At 28.5% G+C, this 22833-nt stretch overlaps 1 protein-coding gene across 1 annotated transcript in view; it reads right to left on the bottom strand.

Moving 5' to 3' along the window:
• Positions 1–1110: 1110 nt before the first annotated feature.
• The window catches only part of LOC119600454 (SH3 and cysteine-rich domain-containing protein 2-like), a 42006-nt gene continuing 20283 nt past the window's right edge, over positions 1111–22833 (bottom strand). The window contains exon 4 of the mRNA XM_037950666.1: positions 1111–2144. Within this exon, the coding sequence (XP_037806594.1) occupies positions 1915–2144 (230 nt within the window). The 3' untranslated portion in view covers positions 1111–1914. The remainder of the gene's footprint in view (positions 2145–22833) is intronic.

Here is a 22833-nt window from a genome sequence, read left to right as displayed (position 1 = left end):
TAGACTGGTCTATGGTCTAGAGTATAGACTGGCCTATGGTATAGAGTATAGATTGGTCTATGGTCTAGAGTATAGACTGATATATGGTCTAGAGTTTAGACCAGAGTATAGACTAAAGTAGACTAGAGTATGGACTAGTACAGATTATAGACTAGTCCATAGTCCATATTATAGGCTAGTCTATCGTTCAAAGAATATACTAGTCTATAGTTCAGGGTATAGACTAGTCTATAGTTCAGTGTATAGATTATTCTATAGTCTAAAGTATAGACTTGTCTATAATCCAGGATTTAGACTAGTATATAGTCCAGAGTATAGACTAGTCTATGACATAGAGTATAGGGTATAGAGTATGGGATAGTCTATAGTCCAGGATATAGAAAAAATTGAAATTAAAGATACAATTTTCTTACTTATCATACTTCCCCTATTATTATTGTTATTGTTGCAATTTCATATTAAATTCGACTTAATAATAATGTTTGTTTTTGTTTTTATTGATTGCATGAATGTGTGTATGTATGACGTAAATACGTAGTATTTATGTATTCCTGTTGACAAGTTTATATATATGAATTTAGAATATTTTAAAATAAAATAAAATAAAAACATTCAATGAAAATTGATTGTTGAATTCAAAATTTTTAAACGCAGATGTATTTAATATGTTTTTCTATGTTGAATGCAGAATAGAGTTTGTGTTAAGAAAAAACAACTATAACAAAAACAAAATGTTTATTAAATAATAGATTTATAGAGAATTATTTTTGAATTACATTTAAATTTATTATGCAAAATACTGAATACATTTATAAATATTTACAATCATCATTAAATATTATACAAAATATGCAAATTATATAGAAAAGGAGAAAAACATAATATTAGAAAGTAGTAGAAAAAACTGAAATCAGCAACAATATGAATACATATAATAAAGTTTAAATAAAAATATTGTTTACAAAAAAATATTAAAAAAAAACAAATAAATTATAAATATACATTTTTTTGCTATAAATATTATATTAGACAAAAAACTAAAAATAATAATAACAATTACAACAATAACAAAAAAGTGCTTAAGTAAATATTATTATGAAAAATAATTGTTAAATTATTATGCTGTTTAGATAGACTACAACAAAAAGAAAAAACATTAATTTTAAATAAAAACCATATAATGATATTTAATTGAATTTCAATAAATTTGCCAGAGTTAGAAAAAAATACACATTAAAAGGATACATTATGACAAATTACTAACGTATAGGACTTTACAGCTGTTACAATAAAAAACCCAGCAACAAATTTGCTTTAGAAACTTTGAAATTTGTCAAAAAAGTTAAGAAAGTTAAAAAATATATTCGAGAATATTCCATGAATTTAGTTTAATAATATGATATTTAATCTACTTTAAAAATAAATGTTACCTAGTTTTAGGGAATTAATATAAAACAAACATTTTTGCAAAATGACCATATATTATCTAGTCTCAGATGTAGAGTATTAAAAACGTTTTATTAAACAAACATTTTGCTGGGTTTTTGCTTAAATGAAATGTTTTTCAAAATAAATAATTTAATCAAAACGGAAATCTTTGCAAGTAAATAATGAATTTAGGTGATAATTTAATTAAAACAAAATAATTTATAGTAAATTAAAATTAAAAATTAAAAAAATATATATTTTTATAATTTATTTACGTATTTTTTTCTTTAATTTATAAATATTTTCTAAAAGAACTATTTATTCTGAGGCTTTTCTTAATTTTTTTTGTTTGTAACACAGGACTTTTTCGCAGGATTTATTTTTTCGCTAACAAGGTAAAGGATTTTAATTTTTCTAAAACACATCTTACAGAAGACACATTCACTAAGGACGACTAGGTTTTCCAAGGTTTTCTTGTGGGGCGTATCAAGGTTTTAATCGAACTTTTTTCACTGGTTTCGTGTTCGCTTCAGTTAAAGCTGTCGTTGCAGTTCTTGCTGCACCTGTAGACGCTATAGCTGTTTTTAAATGTTGTTTGACATTTTTGGGATTATTGCTGCCACTGCCACCAGCTGGTGCCGTTGAATTCATTAGGATTTTCTTATGCAACATTAAAGGTTCTCCAAAAGGTCTCTTGGTTTCATTGTCGGCAGCAGCTAGAGGATTTTTAAAATAAATTTTTGAATTTTTAATAAAGTTTTATAATTCTGTGAAATTTTGATTGTTATTTTATTTTTGCCTTTTCCTTGCTTGAAAACAAATTTTCGTTTGTTGGTGGTTAGTTAGTTGCTGTAGATTAGTTGTACTTCGGGTTCATCATTAAGCATCATTTGCAACATCATTGCATGATTAGTAGGGGTTGAATATCGATGAAGTCAGATGGATGTGTTTGTTAGTGTTGTTATCGTTAATAGTTTTGCACAATTTTTTATGAGACTTTGAGTATTTGTCAAAATTATAAATATAAATTCGCATCTGATCTTGTCAGATCTGTCGGTTGATAGAAACCATGACCAGCTTTGGGTAATATATTATGAAGGTGAATAGGATAGGTCAGGTGGTAGTGTTCTCGATTATCAATACGAAGGCTGTGGGTTCGATCCCACTAACTAACTAACTAACTAACTAACTAACTAACTAACTAACTAACTAACTAACTAACTAACTAACTAACTAACTAACTAAAACTACTAACTAACTAACTAACTAACTAACTAACTAACTAACTAACTAACTAACTAACTAACTAACTAACTAACTAACTAACTAACTAACTAACTACTAACTAACTAACTAACTAACTAACTAACTAACTACTAACTAACTAACTAACTAACTAACTAACTAACTACTAACTAACTAACTAACTAACTAACTAACTAACTAACTAACTAACTAACTAACTAACTACTAACTAACTAACTAACTAACTAACTAACTAACTAACTAACTAACTAACTACTAACTAACTAACTAACTAACTAACTAACTAACTAACTAACTAACTAACTAACTAACTAACTAACTAACTAACTAACTAACTACTAACTAACTAACTAACTAACTACTAACTAACTAACTAACTAACTAACTAACTAACTAACTAACTAACTAACTAACTAACTAACTAACTAACTAACTAACTAACTAACTAACTAACTAACTAACTACTAACTAACTAACTAACTAACTAACTAACTAACTAACTAACTAACTAACTAACTAACTAACTAACTAACTAACTAACTAACTAACTAACTAACTAACTAACTAACTAACTAACTAACTAACTAACTAACTAACTAACTAACTAACTAACTAACTAACTAACTAACTACTAACTAACTAACTAACTAACTAACTAACTAACTAACTAACTAACTAACTAACTACTAACTAACTAACTAACTAACTAACTAACTAACTAACTAACTAACTAACTAACTAACTAACTAACTAACTAACTAACTAACTAACTAACTAACTAACTAACTAACTAACTAACTAACTAACTACTAACTAACTAACTAACTAACTAACTAACTAACTAACTAACTAACTAACTAACTAACTAACTAACTAACTAACTAACTAACTAACTAACTAACTAACTAACTAACTAACTAACTAACTAACTAACTACTAACTAACTAACTAACTAACTAACTAACTAACTAACTAACTAACTAACTAACTAACTAACTAACTAACTAACTAACTAACTAACTAACTAACTAACTAACTAACTAACTACTAACTAACTAACTAACTAACTAACTAACTAACTAACTAACTACTAACTAACTAACTAACTAACTAACTAACTAACTAACTAACTAACTAACTAACTACTAACTAACTAACTAACTAACTAACTAACTAACTAACTAACTAACTAACTAACTGACTAACTAACTAACTAACTAACTAACTAACTAACTAACTAACTAACTAACTACCTACCTAATTCACTAATTCACTAACTTCCTTTTTCATTAAGCAACTATGTAAAACAGCTTTTGATTTGAAAGCTTTGGAGAAACTGACTTTTATATAAAAACTTTAAATATTACAATCGAAAAGAAAGTTCGTAGATACGTTTTTTTGATAAAAAAAATTTATAAAGTTTTTCATCCATAAATTGCTTTTTTTGGAAAACATTTTTCAAAAAAATAAATATAACACTTTTTTCTAGAAAAAATTTCCATAATGAAAAAAGAAAGATTGTTATTTCCGTATAAGAATTAAGAAACAACTCAACACTATTGACAGTGATAGTGTTGAGCATAGGTCTACTATAAAATTGTGCAAATTGAATTTTCTTTAAAACTTGAGATTTTTCGCTTAAAGCTTTAAACTAACATAATGATTTGTAAGAAAAATATCTATTTGAAAATCCATAAAACAAAGAACCTAATAGAAAAACATAACAAACTTGCTAAAAGATTAAAAAGAAAAGAAACTGATAAAAACTATACAATAAAAATGCAACGGAAAAAAAGCTTAAACTATAAATGCGGCCGAAAGAAAAAGGACGTAAAACCACCATAGACAGACAAACAACAGCGGTAGACAAAACGGGTATAGAAGCAAAAGTAATAAACTACAAAATTAACGTTATTTTTTGAAATCTCAAAAACAAATGATACTTATTTTTCGGTTAAAAAGAAAACAACTTATAGTTAGTTGCTGAAAGATTGGTGTTCGCTGCTTTTGCTTCTAAAACTCGGCATACTTCATTATCATTCATTAATTCATGAATAATATGAAATAGAATAGAACAAAACTACAACAAAAAAAAATCAAGCAAACTTCAGAGCAAAAATAAAAAAAGAAACATAAATACATGGACCTAAAAAAACAGCTTTAAATACAGTTATAAAAACAGAATTTTGTTGGTCTTAAAAAGTGTGGAGACACACAATATTCAGCCATCATGCACTAAAAACATTAAACCACACTTTGTGCAATCAACAGCAACCTCATCAACATCATCATTGTCTTCAGTATTCTGATGATGAATCAAGTCAAGTCTTGAGCTGAGAGATGTGAAAAACCAAAATATGTTAAACAGTTTAAAAAAAGAGAAACTGCAGCGGGAAAGGAAGTTAAAATTTTTGCATGCATATAAATAAAGGAAAGGAGTACGGTTGGCTCTTTCCTCAAACTGCATAAAAATTATGACAACGTTGATAATGACGATGATGATGTTGTTGTTGAAAATAATAACTAGAATAATGTTCTCAAAGTAAAAATTTATGTGTATGAATGAAATACATACTAAAAATATAAAAATAAATTTATATTTAATAAAAAAAAAAAAAACAGGAGAAAATAAAAGAAACACGCAGCAAAAAAGAAAAACATGTAAAAAATGCTGATGTGACAAATCTGGCTGTTTTTATTTCAGTTTTTATTCTTCAAATATAATTATGTATAATTTGAGGTTTTGCTAGAATAAAATTTTTCTGAAATAAAAAAAAGTTTACTTTTCATGCATATACAAAAAAAAGTGTTCTTTGAAACCCTACCATATATTTAATACTTTGAATGAATGATTATTCATGCCACAAAACTTGTTTGCCACCCATATTTTTAAAGCGATATCAAGGTTGTTTACTTTTCAAATTTAAAACAAAAGAGTTATTTTTAAAAAACGGTCTTAAACGTAATGCAGATATTTTAAGAAAATTCTACAGCCATTTTGTTGTTTACTTTTAACAAAAGAGCCATTGATGCCGCTCACTGTTGTAACAGTTAAATTATTTTTGAGGTTCAATAACATTTAAATATGTACTTCTTATATCGTTTCTTCTTTTATCCTTTCTTAACATCACCACAATCAACTTTATAAATAAATACTTACATAGACTAAAGTCAATGGATCAGTCTAGAATAGAATAGTACATAGACTAGACCATAGATATGTCCAAAGACTAGTCTATTGACTAGTTTATAGACTAATCCATAGAGTAGCCCATAGCCTTGTCCATAGAATATACCATTGACTAGTCCATACATCAGTTAATACTTAATAACTAGTCCATAGCCATATCCAAAGACTAAAATAGATTAATCCATAGACTAGTCTAGTGAATAGACCAGTCCATAGGCTGGTCAAAAGACTAGTCCATAAACTAGTCAATAGACAAGATATGTCCAAAGTCTTGTCTATTGACTAGTTTATAGACTAATCCATTGAGTAGTTGATAGAATAGCCTATAGACTATTCCATAGATTAGTCAATAGACTAGTCCATAGACATGTCAAAAGACTAGTCCATAGACATGTCAAACGACTAGTCTATACCTAGCCTATACCTACTCTAAACTAGTCCATAGACTAACCAATAGACTAGGCAATAGACTAGTTCAAAGCCTAGTGAATATACCAGTCCATAGAATACTAAGTCAAAAGACTAGTTAATAGACTAGTCCACAGACTAGTCGATAGAATATTCATAGAATAGTCAAAAGAATAGTCTATAGAATAGACTAGTCAATATATTAGTAAACAAGTTAGTCTATACTTGTCTCATGTATAGATATAGTCTTGTCAATATACTAGTCCATAGATTGGTCAATAGACTAATCTATGGATCTATGGACTTGACCAGTTTACTAATTCATAGACTGGTTCATAGACTAGTCTATGAGATAGTCCATAGACTAGTCTATAGGCTGGTCTATAAGATAAACCATAGTCTAATCTATAGGCTAGACCAGCATAAAGCCTAATAATAGATATGTATATTGAACTAGCCCATGGCCTAGTCCATAGGTAAATAAACGAGATGACCGACTTGTTCATCGGTCTATAAACAAGACTTGTCCATAGACTATTTAATAGATCAGTCAATAGAAAATAAACAAGATTATTTAATTTAAGTAAAATAGTTTTTACTTTTTCTTTTCCTTTGTCCTCCCACTAGTTTAACAATTCATTTATAAAAACTAAAGGATTCATTAACATTAACTAAAACTCACAGTGAGGGAAGGCAGCAGTAGCTGATGAGTAGTCGAAAATTTAAAAGGTATTTAGCAAAACTAGTAAATCTCTATAGGAAAAAAATTTGCAGTTGATAAGAATTTAACAAGAGTTGTTTTTTTTTTTCGTTTTTTGTCTTTGACATTTTAACGCCCTTAGGAATACGTGTTTTTCGCTTTAATTAATATTGATGTGATTGAAAGTGCTTCTAAGGTAATACAAAAAAAAAAAAAAAAAAGAAATAACAGGAGCGTGGGAGAAAAAGAAAATTAAATAACACAAGATTGATTATTAAGGAAGTAACTATTTAGAAAGTGACATACATATTTGTAGGGGTTGAGAATGTTGGGGAATTTGTGGCATACTTTAAGGAGATTTAATGTTAGCAAGATTATTGTGTAGTTCTAGGAGGTATTTTAAATGATAACATAGTGTATAATATACAATTAATTAAGCTTTCTACAGCGCCTTTGCATTAGTTAGTTAAACATAAAATTGCATTTTTATTTAATTATATTTTAATGCAATTAGAGAATGAAAAACATACGAAAAAACTTAAAATGATTTTTTTATCCCAAAAAAAACCCCTAAATGAACAACAATTCATCATTAATTTCTCGAAAAGTAAAGCAAAGAAAAAAAGAGATATGAAACTGGGTCAAGAACTAATTGGCAGTTTTAAAATGTGACATGATGGTACATGCAAAGAAGCGAGAGATGCAGGATAAATTCCGATTTACGCAGTGACCACAAGTATAAAATTGTACAAAGAACAACAACACTAATGGAGAATAAATGTCGAAATTACTGTCCAGTGGTATGGTTGGAGGATGAATAGATGGATGGCTTGCGATGGATGCTGCAGCAACACCATTAAAATATGAAATATATAATTTACTTTATATTTGCGTTTTTAATTTTCATTATTATTATGTTTTTCTTCCTTTTTTGCTGCTTGTGTTTCTCTCTTTTAGAGTTGTATGGAATAAAATGAATGCTTTTTGGTATCATGTGTATTCCCCGATAAACTAAAATTGTTTGGGGATTAAGAGATTTCAAATAGATTTGTTATTTTTTGCCATAAGTAAGTGATTTGTCATCATATAGATAAAGTGTAAATGATTTAAAGGTAAATGATAGTAAAATCTATGTTTATAATATATTTAATAAGTTTAATGTATATGAAAGTTTGAATTCTAAGAAGCATTAATAAATTAGTTTATGTTGCTTAAAATCTTAAAATATTTATAAATTTTATACTTTGAAAAACAGTTTCATTGGAATTAAAACATGCAAACAAAAGCTTAAGAAAATTAAAAGTAAAATTTAAAGTCTTTAATGAGTATGTATTTTGTTAAAGCTTTTAACATATTAAGCATTTAAATATTTAAAAGCTTAATAGTTTAAGTTAATATTTAAATTCATCTGCAATATCCTCTTTATTCAAGGTGTAATTGTTTCACTAGTTGAAATAAAGGTTAAAAGCTCAATATTAAAGCTTTAAGCTTACAAGCTTTTATTTGTACATATATTATGCTAAACCATTTTGTTTACTTGTTCAAGCTTTCTTTAAATTTTAGTTTTTTGATTTATTAAAGCTTTTTGTTGAGTAAGAATAGTTTCTTTCAAAGCTTTACCTAGTTAAAGCTTTAATGAAACTTTTATTAAATTAAAGTTTGCTTGAAATATATCATAAAATCTTTATTTGTTTTCAAGAAATTTCAATTACGAAATACCTTACTCTTCAATAAACACAAATACACATTTCCAACTAACAATTTTCAATATTAAACTTAAATCAAATACAAAATCTAATACGAGAACCAAATATACTATAAGAACTAAATCAAATAATAAACTCTGGAGAAAAATGAAAAGATAAAAAAGGAAACAGCAACAATCATACATACAAGAACTAGAACAAATATCGAAAAAAAATAAATAGAAAATATTTCTTATAACATCTATAGAACTTTTAAAGATTGTGATGATGAATGTGACTAAGTTTATGAAATTTGAGTTTTGAAATAATGAAAAAAAAAAAAAAAAAAACATTTAGTTTTTGAGGTGTTCCCTAAAGAAAGAAACTATAAGAAGGAGAGTTAACAGTCATTCATACGATTTAAAAAAAAAATTTCTTGGATAAAAATCAAAAAATTTCCAGTGCAAGTTTGACAACGAATAGTAAAACGAAGGATCATTGCCGTAGTAGAAGTGGGGACGGTGTGTGTAAAAAATATACAATTAATATAAGAAAAAACAATTGAGAGATTATAGTCGAGCATGTCCGACTATATGTTACCCTACACCAGTGATTTTTATAATGATCCGATCTTTATACACTTGAAAATGGTTCCCATACTATATTCATAACCATTAAAGTTATTTTAGGAACGGCCCAAAATCCGTAGAGTTTTTCAAACTACATTTTAACTTAATACCGATATATTTAAACATTTTAGTAAGGGAAATCAAGGAAGGCTTAAATAATATTGTCAAATTATGTCAAGTAATCTTAAAAAAAGTTGGATGGACGGACATCTTTACATGAAGTCAGCAAGTGATTCTAAGAAAACTCCCCTCAAACATGTGAAGACAAAATTGTTAAACAAATTTTACAGACACCACGTAATAAACAATTCTGGATGATAGTCTGACGAGAGAAAACATTTAACAACGAATTGATGTTCAGGATATATACGAAATAATTTTGATCTTCTAGATTCACACCTATAAGAAACTTCTGGATGATAGTTAGAAGATTATACAGATGTTAAAAAAACAAAATTTCGAAAAAAAATTGTATCTTCTGTAAGTTTAACTCACTTCTAGAGAATAGTTGGAAGAGAATATACATTAAAAGATTGAAGATCTTCGGCTATTAAATAGGCGATCAATTTGTTCACATTATCGCATAGAAGATACTTCTGAGTGACTTCTGAGATGAACAAATTTTTGCAGTTATTTGTTAGGTATTGTTGGACCATTATTATGCGTAAATCTAATGGTGTAGGGTATAAAAATTGCATTTAAAATTTAAAAAAAAATCAAAAATTTACAAACATTATTCCCTATAAATGGAATTTGATGGAAAGTTTTTCCCAACATATTAAAAAAATATAAATAAATATTCACAAGATTTTACATGACACGACAGCGTTTCAAGAGTGAGGTTTAACAAATTAAAGAAAATAATAATAATATATATAGAGAGAGAGACACACACATAAAAAGTGACACAGAAACAAATGTTGACGGGGAAAGGGCTAGTAGGGGTAGTGAGGAGTAGTAGTAGTAGTAGTAGTAGTAGAAAAGATGTTACAATGTAATTACTTTCAGGCAATGATATTGAACGATGCTGAGATGAACGAGAACGTATGCGACCAAAACCAGACATAGGACGAAAACCAGCAAATAAACGACGTCGAAGACCCGAATCTGCTGGCAGTATTTGCTGTTGTTGCTGGTGGTATTGCTGTTGCGTTAGCAATTGCTGCTGCTGTTGCAAAGTCATATAGGGATACTGTTGTTGTTGCTGCTGTTGTGGCAACTGTTGGCAAATTGTGGTTGCCAAAGCAGCCGAATTCGAAGATGATGAGGCAGCCGAGGCTGCAGCTGTAGATTGCTGTTGCTGCTGTTGCATTTGCTGTGAAGCTGTTTGGCTGGGTGGCAACATGGTGGCTGATGTTGCATAATAATTAATACCAATGCCACTACTTAAATACGCGGCTGTTGTCATATTGGCCACAGATGGCATTTGTGCCATGTTTAATAAACGGTAATCTACTACTCGTACGAGGAAATAATGAAGGTACACAGATTATAAAGAAAATATTTGCACCAGATTTTAACGAGATGGTGGTAGTGGTGGTGGTGGTATTAAAAGGGGTAATGATGGCATTGGTGTATAAGATTGTTGGGTTGTTTGTTAAGCAAGCAAGTAAAAATAAGAATGGTTAAAAGTGTCTTTATAGGTTTAAGGGTTAAAAAAAGGTTTGGTTTTAAAGTTTATGAAAAATATCAACTCTATAGTACCCACAGTCTATCCTTAAACACTTATTTTTCTACGGATACTAGTCCTTTTTTCTGTATTCATAACACCTTCTAGCTTAAAACCGGAAATAACAAATTTTTAGTTAACTACTTTTTTTCACTACGACAGACTACTTCTAAGATTATTGTTATTCTTATTATGGTTCTTGTTGTTGTTGTTGGTGTCCTTATTATTACTTTTATAAAGTAGTTTTGTTGTAAGTGTTTGTTAAACTGCCTCTTAAACTTCAAGTATATGCCTCTTAACATCATATTGCAGTTTAGTTTTTTTATTATATTTTTATTGTTGTAGTCCTACTGTCGTCCTAGTCCTTGTAGTCTGGTAGGTGTAACTTGTTGTTGTACTTAGTTGTACAATCAGTTGGTAGTATTTGTTGGTAACAATTCCACTAAAACCACATAATTGTGGTCATAGTTTACCTACACACACATACATACTTTCAGCCACTTAAGTACAGTAAAACCTTTTGAGAATTGAGGGTTAGACGGAATCAAAACCTTCATAAAACACCTTCTTTCGATTTTTCACATTGTGTAATTAATGAATAAAAATATGAACTTAAAATCCAGGTTCCAGATAATGCAGATCGGTGGCAATTTTTAGCCTTTTATTTGGTTGTGCGTCCATTTCCGGGCTTTCACTGTAGCAAACAAAACTCTTTCCTATTTGTTGGTTAAATAAAGTGAGACTTTTAAATACCCAACAACTGTAGCTCTTTTAATATACACTCACACATACTTATACAAACGTTACACATACACCTAAATACAGACATTAGCAGCATAAAGTCTAATACTGCTATTGATGTTAAACAAGTTGCTAAATTCTTTCTATAACTTATACAGCACTACTCCTGAAAAATATACACGGTACATTGAGTTTATGTTTCCAGTTTGTAGAGACTAAATTTTCACATGGACTAGAAAATGTTAAAATTGTATTGTGTGTGACAAAATTTAAGTTATGCCATGACTACCACATAGTCATAGAATGATAAAGTCTTAAATCATTTTATTATCAAATAGTGCCAAAAAGAGAATTAACACACACAGACATGCACTCACAAAAGTATATACCCGGGCAACCAGCTTATACATATATGTTTCCAAAAATAACTAGACGGTCATGACTGACTGTAGGATATCCTACACCGTGGTAGAATAGTTATTGGATGGTGGGCTTAATTAAGTGGAGAATTTATATTTTTAAATGGAACTAACTTTTTGACTTTCGGACTAGTCTATTTGCTAATCTATTGACTAGGCTTTGGACTATTGGTTAGTATTTTTACTAATCCATTGGCTATTAGTTTAAATAGTATTTCGACTAGTCTATGGAATAGTCTTTCGACTAGCCTTTCGAGTACTTTTTTGGTTTTGACTAGCCAAGCACAATTCTATTTACTAGTCGATAGACTGGTTAGGTCTAGTCTTTCGACTATTCTAAGGACTATGGAATAGTCTTTCGACTAGAAGAAAGTCTCCCGAGTACTTTTTTTTGATTTTGATTAGTTTTGACCAGTCCAAGCACTATTCTATTGACTAGGATTTCGACTAGTCGATAGACTGGTCTTTCGAATAGTCTTTGGACTAGTTTTTCGACTATTCTAAGGACTAGTCTTTCCCCTATTACAAGGACTAATCTTTCCAATAATCTATGTACCTGCCTTTTGCCTTCGAGTACTTTTATAGTTTTGACTTCTTTGGACCAGTCTATAGATTTGTCTTTCGATTACTCTATGGATTAGCCAATTGGTTAGTATTTTGAGTAGTATATGAAGTAGTATTTTGACTAGCCTAGACTAGTCCGTCTTTCGAATAGTTTGTGAACTAGCTATCAAACTATTCTAAGAACTGGTCTCTGTACGAGTGTTTCGGCGAGTCTATATACAAATCTTTCGACTTGTCTATGAAATAAAGTTTCTACTACTCTATTTACTAATACTAATGGATTAGTCTTTCGACTAGTATTCTGTGTAAGGCTAAGTATTGGACCAGACTATTCTATGGACTAGTCTGTGAACTAGTCAATAATTAGTCGATGAACTAGTCTTTCAACTAATCTGTAGACTCATCTGTTGACTAGTTTAGTTTTTTTTCCTCCCAAAATTTGAACTCTACAGTGGTGTAGGGTACGCAAATGAATTTAAAAGTGGCGAAACTGCAAACATTACTGGTGTTTGGATGGTTAAAAGACTTTTATTACTTTAAAATTACTCATACATATAGACATTTAAAATCCTGGTCATATTCCTATAATAAGCATTTCTCGTTAGTGTGGTGTATGTGTGTCCATGCCAATAGTGTCTGGCAACGTGTTTGTAGTACAAAACCAATAAAATGTTGGCAAATATGGAAGAGGGTGTCATAAGAATAAACTATAAAAATTTGTCTCTTATTATTATCATTATTATCAAACCCAGAATGCTCGTTCTTTTACACCACACACACACACATTTGCTCTCTATCTCTAGCTCCCTTTAGTCACATATGCATTCATATCCTTATAATAGTATATTTTTATAATCCTTTATATAAACATAGCATACTTATGGGTAAAATAATAGAAAAAGATGAAGAAGTAGAATAAAAAAAATACATCATGTTTTTTCTCTAAACATAATTTTCAAGAATGTTCTCACCCATATTTATTTTATAGACCCATTAAAACATTGTTAAAAGGCATAATGGTGCTTGTGGCATTATTGAAAAGAATGGCATAGAAGTAGCAAATGAACACACACACACAAGCACCCATACACATATTTTTATATGCTTTTCAAATAGTCAAGAGAGAGCAAAAATGCAAGGTTATGTTTTAGAGCTTTAAGCTACATACTTACTGCTATAGCAAGTAAATAGGCTTGTTGTTCATATTAAAAAGCAGTTGATTTTGCTATTTTCTATTTTATAATTGATAGTGAGCACTTAGAGTAGGTAGTGAATAATTAGTATTTTGACAAATTTTTACGAGTTTTGTTTGCTGTGTTGTAGTGAAGATCTATTTTTGGCTCATGTGGAAAATTGGCTTATTTGGTTCAGTTGATTTTGAAATGAAATTTATTTATTAATTTGAAACTCTTGTTTGATATTTTAGATATTTATTGTATATTCTTTATCCTTATTATTCTGCTCTTTAAGTTAAATTGAACTAAAACCTAACAATCTTAGTATTCAAGACACAAAATCTCCCTCACGCTGATCTTCTAATCACCCTAATTAAGTCTGTTATTAGGAAACTTATTAGGCAAGTTTCAAAATTTATGTGTGAGTTCTGTTTTAATGCCACCGGATTATTATCAACCTCTAGCTCTATTTTCGTTCAGCAAAATGTCTAAATGCATTTACACACAGGGGCCACATACAGAGATTTGCGGAAAAAGCATTAATCATTTAATGAAATTAAGTAAAAAAGACTAAAAATAAACAAAACCCACACACATTCGCACAACGCACTTGAACAAAAGTTTTGCCTTAAACAGTGAGACAGAGAGCAAAGTTCACAAACATTAAGCAAGAAAAATATTTGATAAATGGGGAGGGAGTTGGTTGTGGTTGTGATGTTTGGTCTAGTTGTTTGGACCAACATTTAATAAATGGCAAAGAAATATTTGTCATTCTTAAGTATTAATGGCAGAAAGGACCTAATGTGTTAAATTCAAAGCCATTCACTCGGCCAAATAAATGTGGCAAATAGTAGAAAGAAGCTAATGAACAAATACAGTTTCACTTTTTATTTGGAAAAATATAGTAAAATTGTTTATATATTAAGGTATAAGTTCGCGTTAAGGAGATTTAATCCATGTGCAGATCGTATGATAAAAAGTAATGTATAGTGGGCCGATTCATAGTAGTTTATAAATATCTTTTATTGAGGGGAAAAGTAAGCAATGTTGGATAACCCAGCATTGTTGAGTAGATTTACGGGTTCGGGTTCTTAGTTGGAAGAACATGGGTTCCTAAAGTTAGTCAATATAGGACTAATTTTTGTTTAAAATTCTTTGAAAAGATCTGCTTGTGTTCATGAGTTGATTATTTTTAACATTATAGTATATATTACAAATTTTTAAAAGTGGGCGTGGCTAATGCATATATTTAAGTTGTATTTGCTAAGCTTAAAGCTGTTTTTTATTTAAATTTTGCTTTAAACAGTGATCCCAAGAGATTTCTGAAAAACGATATTAAAACGATATTTAATCAAAATATCTTAAAAATTCCGTTTTTAGAAGATAGTACTAATAACACTAAAATTTTCGGGGTCGCAAAAGTAAGGTTATGAAATTCATAAATCTACAAGCCCACTGTGTATAGTCTATTATTTGTATGTGTTTGTGTCCATGTGAAATATTCGCAAATTTCTCTCTCGAACTTTTTACAGCCTTAAACTAGCAAGTAAAAAACCAAAGAGAAACTTAGTGTTGTCTGCCCTTAGGAGTGAGTACATATAAGTGGAAGTGTATGCGAAGCAAATCTATAGAGGAAACGGAAACAAGCATTTATTTGTTTCATTTGTTGTTGTGGTAAGTATTTTTGGGGAATTTTATTTTTAAATTTTCATTACAAAAATATTATTGATGGTGGCTGAAGCTATTGCCTCTGCATTTAGCCAAGTATGTATGTGTGCTGGTAAAATTTTTTGTTTTTGTTTCTAAGGCTTATAAAAGCTTTTTTTTCTAACATTAATCTAATGTCTTATGTGGTGACACTATTATTACCAACATAAAAACGGTTTTTATTATAACATTTTTAAGCAGTTGTTGGTGTTTTTTGTTTTATCTTTTTTTTCATTAAGTTAATTCTGCTTGACTTAACAGTTAAACGGGAAACCAAAAGATATGATAACTATTATTTATTATATGTATGTTTGTTGGAAGAACTGTATCTATGAATTGTTATGTAAGTAATGCATTTGTCTAAAAGGTTTTAGGCTAATTTGTTAAGGGCTAAGATTTTGCTTATTTTACAATTTTCCTTTTAATTTATGTAATGAGTTGTTTTTATGTACATATTTTACTTTTGCTGTTTATTTATGGCTGTTAAAATCCTAGTAAATTAAACTTAAGGCATTTTGTTTATGTCTTTGAAGTAGCCTTTGAACAGCAAAAAAAAAAAAAACGTGGTTGCCTATTTAAATGAGTTAGGATTTTATCTTTTTTTTTTGAAAGCTTAAAACAAATTATATTAAACAAATTAAGCATTTGAAAGAAAACTTAATAAAGTAAAAAAAGTAACAAACAAAATTTAATTAAAAGTAAAGCATAAATGTTTATATTTTATAAGTTAATAATATTATGTTAATATGTTAAGTATAAATCATTTTAAGACATACATATAACTAAATAAATTTTCTGTATATAATTTTAAATTTTTATTTTAAGAAAGTTTTAACTACTACTTTTTATACTTTTTCTAGTAAAGCAAAGCTGTTAATATTTGTAAATTTTTACTAAATACTTTTAAAGAGTTTCAAGGTGCTAAATATAATTTTTTGTTTTTGTATATAAATATGAATTTAGTTTTTATAATACAAGTTAGAGAAATAGTTTTGTTGCGTGTTTATTTAAATTAGTGTAAATGTTGTTTGTTTAATGATTCTACACAATGATTATAGGTACACTTAGGTTCTTCTCAGGATTTTTTTTTTAATTTTTTTAAGTTTTTTTTTAAATTTTTTTAAAAAATTGTTTTGGATATCTATCTTCTCAGAGTCCGTTAGTACTATTAAAAATTTAGATCCTAGAAACATCTCTGGTTTTCGAAAAATGTATTTGAAGAAACATAGAGACAGACGGACATAGCTTAATCAACTCCGTTATCTATAATTATAACATATGAACCTTCTCACAAAAGAGCTTTCAAAATCATTGGGAGCTATTTAAGCAACAGTTGTACAAAGTTTGAGGTCAGCAAGATTCATCCAAAAACAGGGATATTGGCTGCCATACGAACTGAAATGATAATGGAAGGTTTTGCATGCTGAGTCCGACTGGGTCGACAGCAAAACCACATATCCTTTAGTACTATTAAAGATTTGAATCCTTGAAATATCTGTGGTTTCCGAAATATTTATTTGAACAAACATACAGACAGACAGACATAGCTTAATCGACTCAGCTATCTATAATGATCCAGAATATACATACTATGTATATGAACCTTCTCACAAAGGAGCTTCAAAAGCATTGGGATCTATTTAAGCAACAGTTGTACAATGTTTGAGGTCAGCAAGATTCATCCAAAAGTAGAGATATTGGCTGCTATACGAACTAAACTTACAATAGACGATATCCGTTAAGGTAATGCTCTGTATTTGGTGATATTATAAAGGTCTGTTATCAGGTGTTGAAATCTGATCAGAGTATCTTAGGGAACCTGTACCGAATTCAATTGGTTCGTTTGAGGAGAGAGCATTGTCCGAAAACCCCCAAGAATATGGGGGTAGGTATGAAAGCGGAATATTCCATTGCACAAATGAGTTTTACATGAAATGACCGATATTGAAAATATAATTTGGGAAAGTTAAGAGGATATATACCCACCTTTTTGAGTGAGAAGTAAATTAATAAAATTTTGAGGTTTTTTTAACTAAAACTTTTTAGAGATGTTTCTTAGAACGAGTTCTAGAACTAATAGATAGTTCTACTTCGGTTTCTAAACTACACTGTAATCATTGGGTAAAATATTTTTAAAAAATAGAGGTCTTCACAGTTTGTGATTAAACGAAATCTTAAAGTAGTTAAAATTTGTTCCTTAACTCTACACTAATTATGAAATTATTCATAATTTTGTGTAGAGATAAGAAACAAATTTTGACAACTTAAGGTTGTCATAAACCATAAACTGTGAGTACCCTCAATATTTGATCTTTCATGTGTTGATGTTAGTGTAAATGTTAAATGAAATTAAAATTTTTTTTAAATATAATTTAATAGGAAATATATAAATAACTAACTACTAATAAGCAAAATGAACTAAACTAAAACTAAACTAACTAACTAACGCACTAGCTAAATGGTGTTTAATATAGATTGTGATCATAAAAAATGTTAAGAAATACAATTTTAATCATGATTAACAGTTATATAGTTAGTAGCAGGAGAAATACAAAAATACAAAGTGGCAGAAGAAATTTGTTTATAAAAAAACAGGGCTGGGTTGGGAATATTTTCAACTTTATCTCTTTTTTTCTTCTAAATTTTTCATAAAAAAATAATAATTAAAAAGTAATAATTAGTTTCAATAAGAAACAAACAATAAAACAACTTTTTACATATGTATAATAACAAAATCAGAGAAATAATACAAAGAAAAAACAAAAACAATGTGTTAATGTTGTTGGCAATAAACAAAAAGATATGAAAAGAATAATTAAAAAATAAAAAGAAAATAATAAATTGAAACTCAAGACTAAAACAAAACAAAAGCTAATTAAAGAACAAAAAAAAAAAACTATTTATATAAAAACAACAGGAAGGATTTTAAGTAGAAAAAGATGAAGATTTAACTACAAAAACAAAAAAAGTTTAAAGAAAAACTTTTTATATTTCTTAAAGAGGGACAAAAAACGTAAGGAACCAAGTATACATGTTGGTTGTTGGAAATAATTATAAAAAAAGTACTTAAGAATAAAATTGTAGTGTGTTTTTTGTTTTGGCAAAAGTTTATAAAAAATATATATATTTTTAGTTTTCAGTTTTTATTTAAACGAATAAAAACTAGTTTTCTTAAAAAAAAGTGTAACGCAAAAGGGCAACAAGTAATGGATAACGTAAAGTAAAACAAGAGAATGTAGGAAAAAGTAGTAGAACGAGTAGAAAAAAAAAGTTAAGAACAAGTTGAAAAGTATAATTCTAAATGGCGGACCTGAACTACTAGATATATCTTGTGTAGGCACTGGCAATCCTAATCCTCCACCAATTCTTTGTTGCGCTAATTCCTGTTGTTGCAGTTGAACGCCCAATATGGGCATAGGCACTGGCGGTGGCCGTACACCTCGAGCAACTCGAGTTGCTGACGAACCAGAAACTCCAGCACTGCCCGTCGCTGAGGGCCGATCAGAACGTTCGGGACATTCGGGCACATTGACAATGGGTATATCGGGCTGCTGCTGCTGTTGTTGTTGACCATCGCCGCCGCCTCCTTTGGAGCCTGTATTTTGGACGGATTTATCAGCTGCAATAGTGGCGTTTTTAAGTTCGCCAGCTTGCTTTAAAACGCGATATACTTGATCGATATCGGTCAGTTCTAATACAATATGAGATGATTTTTTTTGTTTTTTGGTTTTCGATTTGATTTGGTTTTCGTGGGGGTGGTGGTGAAGTGAATTGGTTTGCGAATTATTTTGATTTTTTATTTTTGAAGGGAAGGGTTGCATTAATTTTACATCAAATTTCATTAGCCGATATATGTTTTGATTTGTTTTTTTTTAATAGTTTTTGGTTCACATGAGGATTTCAAATGTTTACGAGGAAGGATTGTCATAGAATTTAAAATGAAGGTATTTTTATAAATGTTAATAATTTAAATTCTATTAAAATTAAAAATATGATTGTTTAGATGATATTTGGTAGAAAAATACTTAAACATTTCGTGAGTTTTAAAGTTAAATTAAAAAAATAAAATAATTAATAGCTTTTAAGTGTTATAAATTTAAAAGTTAATAATATAAAATTTATCTATTTCAATATGTTGTTATAGACATTAATATAGCGATATTGAAAGATTGATACCACTTCAATAATATGACTTTCTAAGCGATATAAAGCTGTTGTTAATTGGGATTATTAAATCATGTTGGGTAACATATATTAGTTATGTGGTGTCAATCATTCACCATATTAATGTTCTTTGTGACAGATGTCTTTTACTTTTAGTTCGAAAATCGACGATTGTTAGCAGCTACAAGTTGTAAATCATTAATTTATTAAAATTGATTTATTATGATTTTTATCAGTTAGTAAAATACTGCTTGTATTAAGTATTAAATAATATTCAAATCTAAGTGTATTAGGGTGGTCCAAAATACAATTTTCTAATCTTCACAAATAGAATTAAAGCTTCACCTTACGATATACTGGGTCAATTGATTAAAAGGGTCCTTTTGGGCGGTCTTTGTATTTTTTGCATACTTTTTGAAAGAAAATAAATTTGGTATTTTAGCACTAGTCTATAGTCCAGTTTATGGTTTAGTCTATAGTCTAGTCTACAGTCTAGTCTATAGTCTAGTCTATAGTCTAGTCTATAGTCTAGTCTATAGTCTAGTCTATAGTCTAGTCTATAGTCTAGTCTATAGTCTAGTCTATAGTCTAGTCTATAGTCTAGTCTATAGTCTAGTCTATAGTCTAGTCTATAGTCTAGTCTATAGTCTAGTCTATAGTCTAGTCTATAGTAGTCTATAGTCTATAGTCTAGTCTATAGTCTAGTCTATAGTCTAGTCTATAGTCTAGTCTATAGTCTAGTCTATAGTCTAGTCTATAGTCTAGTCTATAGTCTAGTCTATAGTCTAGTCTATAGTCTAGTCTATAGTCTAGTCTATAGTCTAGTCTATAGTCTAGTCTATAGTCTAGTCTATAGTCTAGTCTATAGTCTAGTCTATAGTCTAGTCTATAGTCTAGTCTATAGTCTAGTCTATAGTCTAGTCTATAGTCTAGTCTAGTCTATAGTCTAGTCTATAGTCTAGTCTATAGTCTAGTCTATAGTCTAGTCTATAGTCTAGTCTATAGTCTAGTCTATAGTCTAGTTTATAGTCTATTCTACATTATAGACTATAGTCTAAACCAGTTTATAGTCTGATCCTCGGAAATCTCTATAGTAAATACTAGTCTAGTCTACTTTAGTCTATAGTTTAGCCTTTTCCTCGGAACACTCTAATGTTTATATACCTGTCCTATAAATGGTATAAGAACACAAAACTCTCCAGAAATGAAGTTTTTATCTTTTGATCCAGGATAAACGTTTTAACAAATATAAACTTTTATTTGAGAACAAATTTTGTTCAAGGACCACCCTAATGAACATAAATGTATTAAAATAAGTGTAAAATTGATTTGGTTTTAATGGCGTTGTAAAGATGAATGAACTAAAAAAATAAGTATAAAATTAATGTATATTTTGATTATAATCATGATTAAACTCTAACCAACTCGCCTAAAGATGTGCTTTTATTTTCCTTTTTCACCTTTAAAAATTCACAAATACACTCAAACACTCTTCACATTCATACACAAACTTTCATTCATAATTCGTTAACTTTTATTTAGTTGTTGTTATTGTTATTGGTGTAGTAATTATTATGGTTATATATATATAAAAAAAAATAATGAAGCTGAGAGTTATGAAAAAGTTTTTCATTTCATTGACTATTAACTGTTGATTTTCAACACATGCTCCACTAATAATTATTTTTTATATATTTTTTTATACATTTATATGTATGTGTGTGTGAGAGAACAAAAAAAGGAACAAGATAAATGCTTAATTTTTGAGCTTTTTCTAAATTTACTTTTTTGGTTACTCTTGTTCTCTAACAAAAAGTATAAATGAATGTCAATTATATTTTTGAAATTGAAATTTTGTTATTGTATGAGTTTTAAATTGTATTTGTTTAACTGTTGTTGGTGTAAATTTCAAATTATAAAATGAAAAGTTAAATTATGTATAAAAAGCAAGCAATTTATATTAACTTGGCTTAAAACACAAACAGTTGGGGTTATAATAGTAGTTAATAAATAAACCATGAATCCAATATATTAATTAAAAACTACATTTTGTTTAAAAATTTTACTTGTTTTTTAATTTTTTGGCATATTTAAAAAACGTTTATGTATAAACCCCATGTTTGTTATAAATAACAAAAACATAAAATTTAAAATAATTATATTTTTAGTAGCTGCTAAGTTCTATGTTTATAGTTATAGTTAATAATTATTTGTAAATATGTATATCAGTTAGCATTTTTTTAGTATAAATATAACAAATTTGTTTAAGCAATACATCTAAATTGATTCGCTTCGGTATCAATAAATTACTAATTTTGTTTTGATTTATTATTGTCCCAAATACCTAATTGAGCAATGCGTTCGATGAATGGTGTTTTTTGACGAAATTTTTTCGCTGGCAATGATGCGGCTGCAGCTGCTTCATTTTCTTGAAACGTCAGCTCTGCATTGTCCTCATCTACTAAGTCGTCACCACACATTCCAATATACACAATACACATATACATTAATATTAAGAAATATGTTCATTTAGATAAACACTTTTTTTAATAGTAAATAGAATTGGTCGATAGAGTAAAATTTAATTCATTTTTATTTCATATCTAATTTGTTTTAGTAGCAGTTGTTGTTGTGGCAGTGGTTTAATATTAATATTATTTTTTTTATTGTATTTTATTAACATTTAATGTGTATTGTGTGTTATCAAATGTAATGTTTTGTAATCTAATGTAATACACAACCATTTATATTTATTGTTTTGTCATCATGCTTTTCCTTTGCAAAACTTTCATATGTCGTATGTATGTTTGTATGTGTTTAGGTCCTTTTTTATTTTAGTACTTTTTTTGGAAAAATAAATATATTTTTATTATCAATATTATGGTATTTTATTCTTCTTTATTATTTTGATGTTTTCTTTATCTAATAAAATCAATATTTAATAAAAAAAAGTATAATGTGAAATAAATATCTTCGAGCTATAACTTTTGCTATACAATCGAATGAAAATAGAAAAAAATCAAAATGGTCATTGAACATTTACTGTCCATAAATGTTCAAATTTAATATTTGATAATCAATTTTATAT

This window comes from Lucilia sericata, unplaced genomic scaffold, assembly GCF_015586225.1.
Source record: "Lucilia sericata isolate MDLA Ls3-8-SP2 unplaced genomic scaffold, ASM1558622v1 Contig000115F_arrow, whole genome shotgun sequence".
Classification (NCBI taxonomy): Eukaryota; Metazoa; Arthropoda; class Insecta; order Diptera; family Calliphoridae; genus Lucilia; species Lucilia sericata.
The sequence above is the reverse complement of the archived record's forward strand: the minus strand, read 5'-3'. Positions and strand labels throughout refer to the sequence as shown.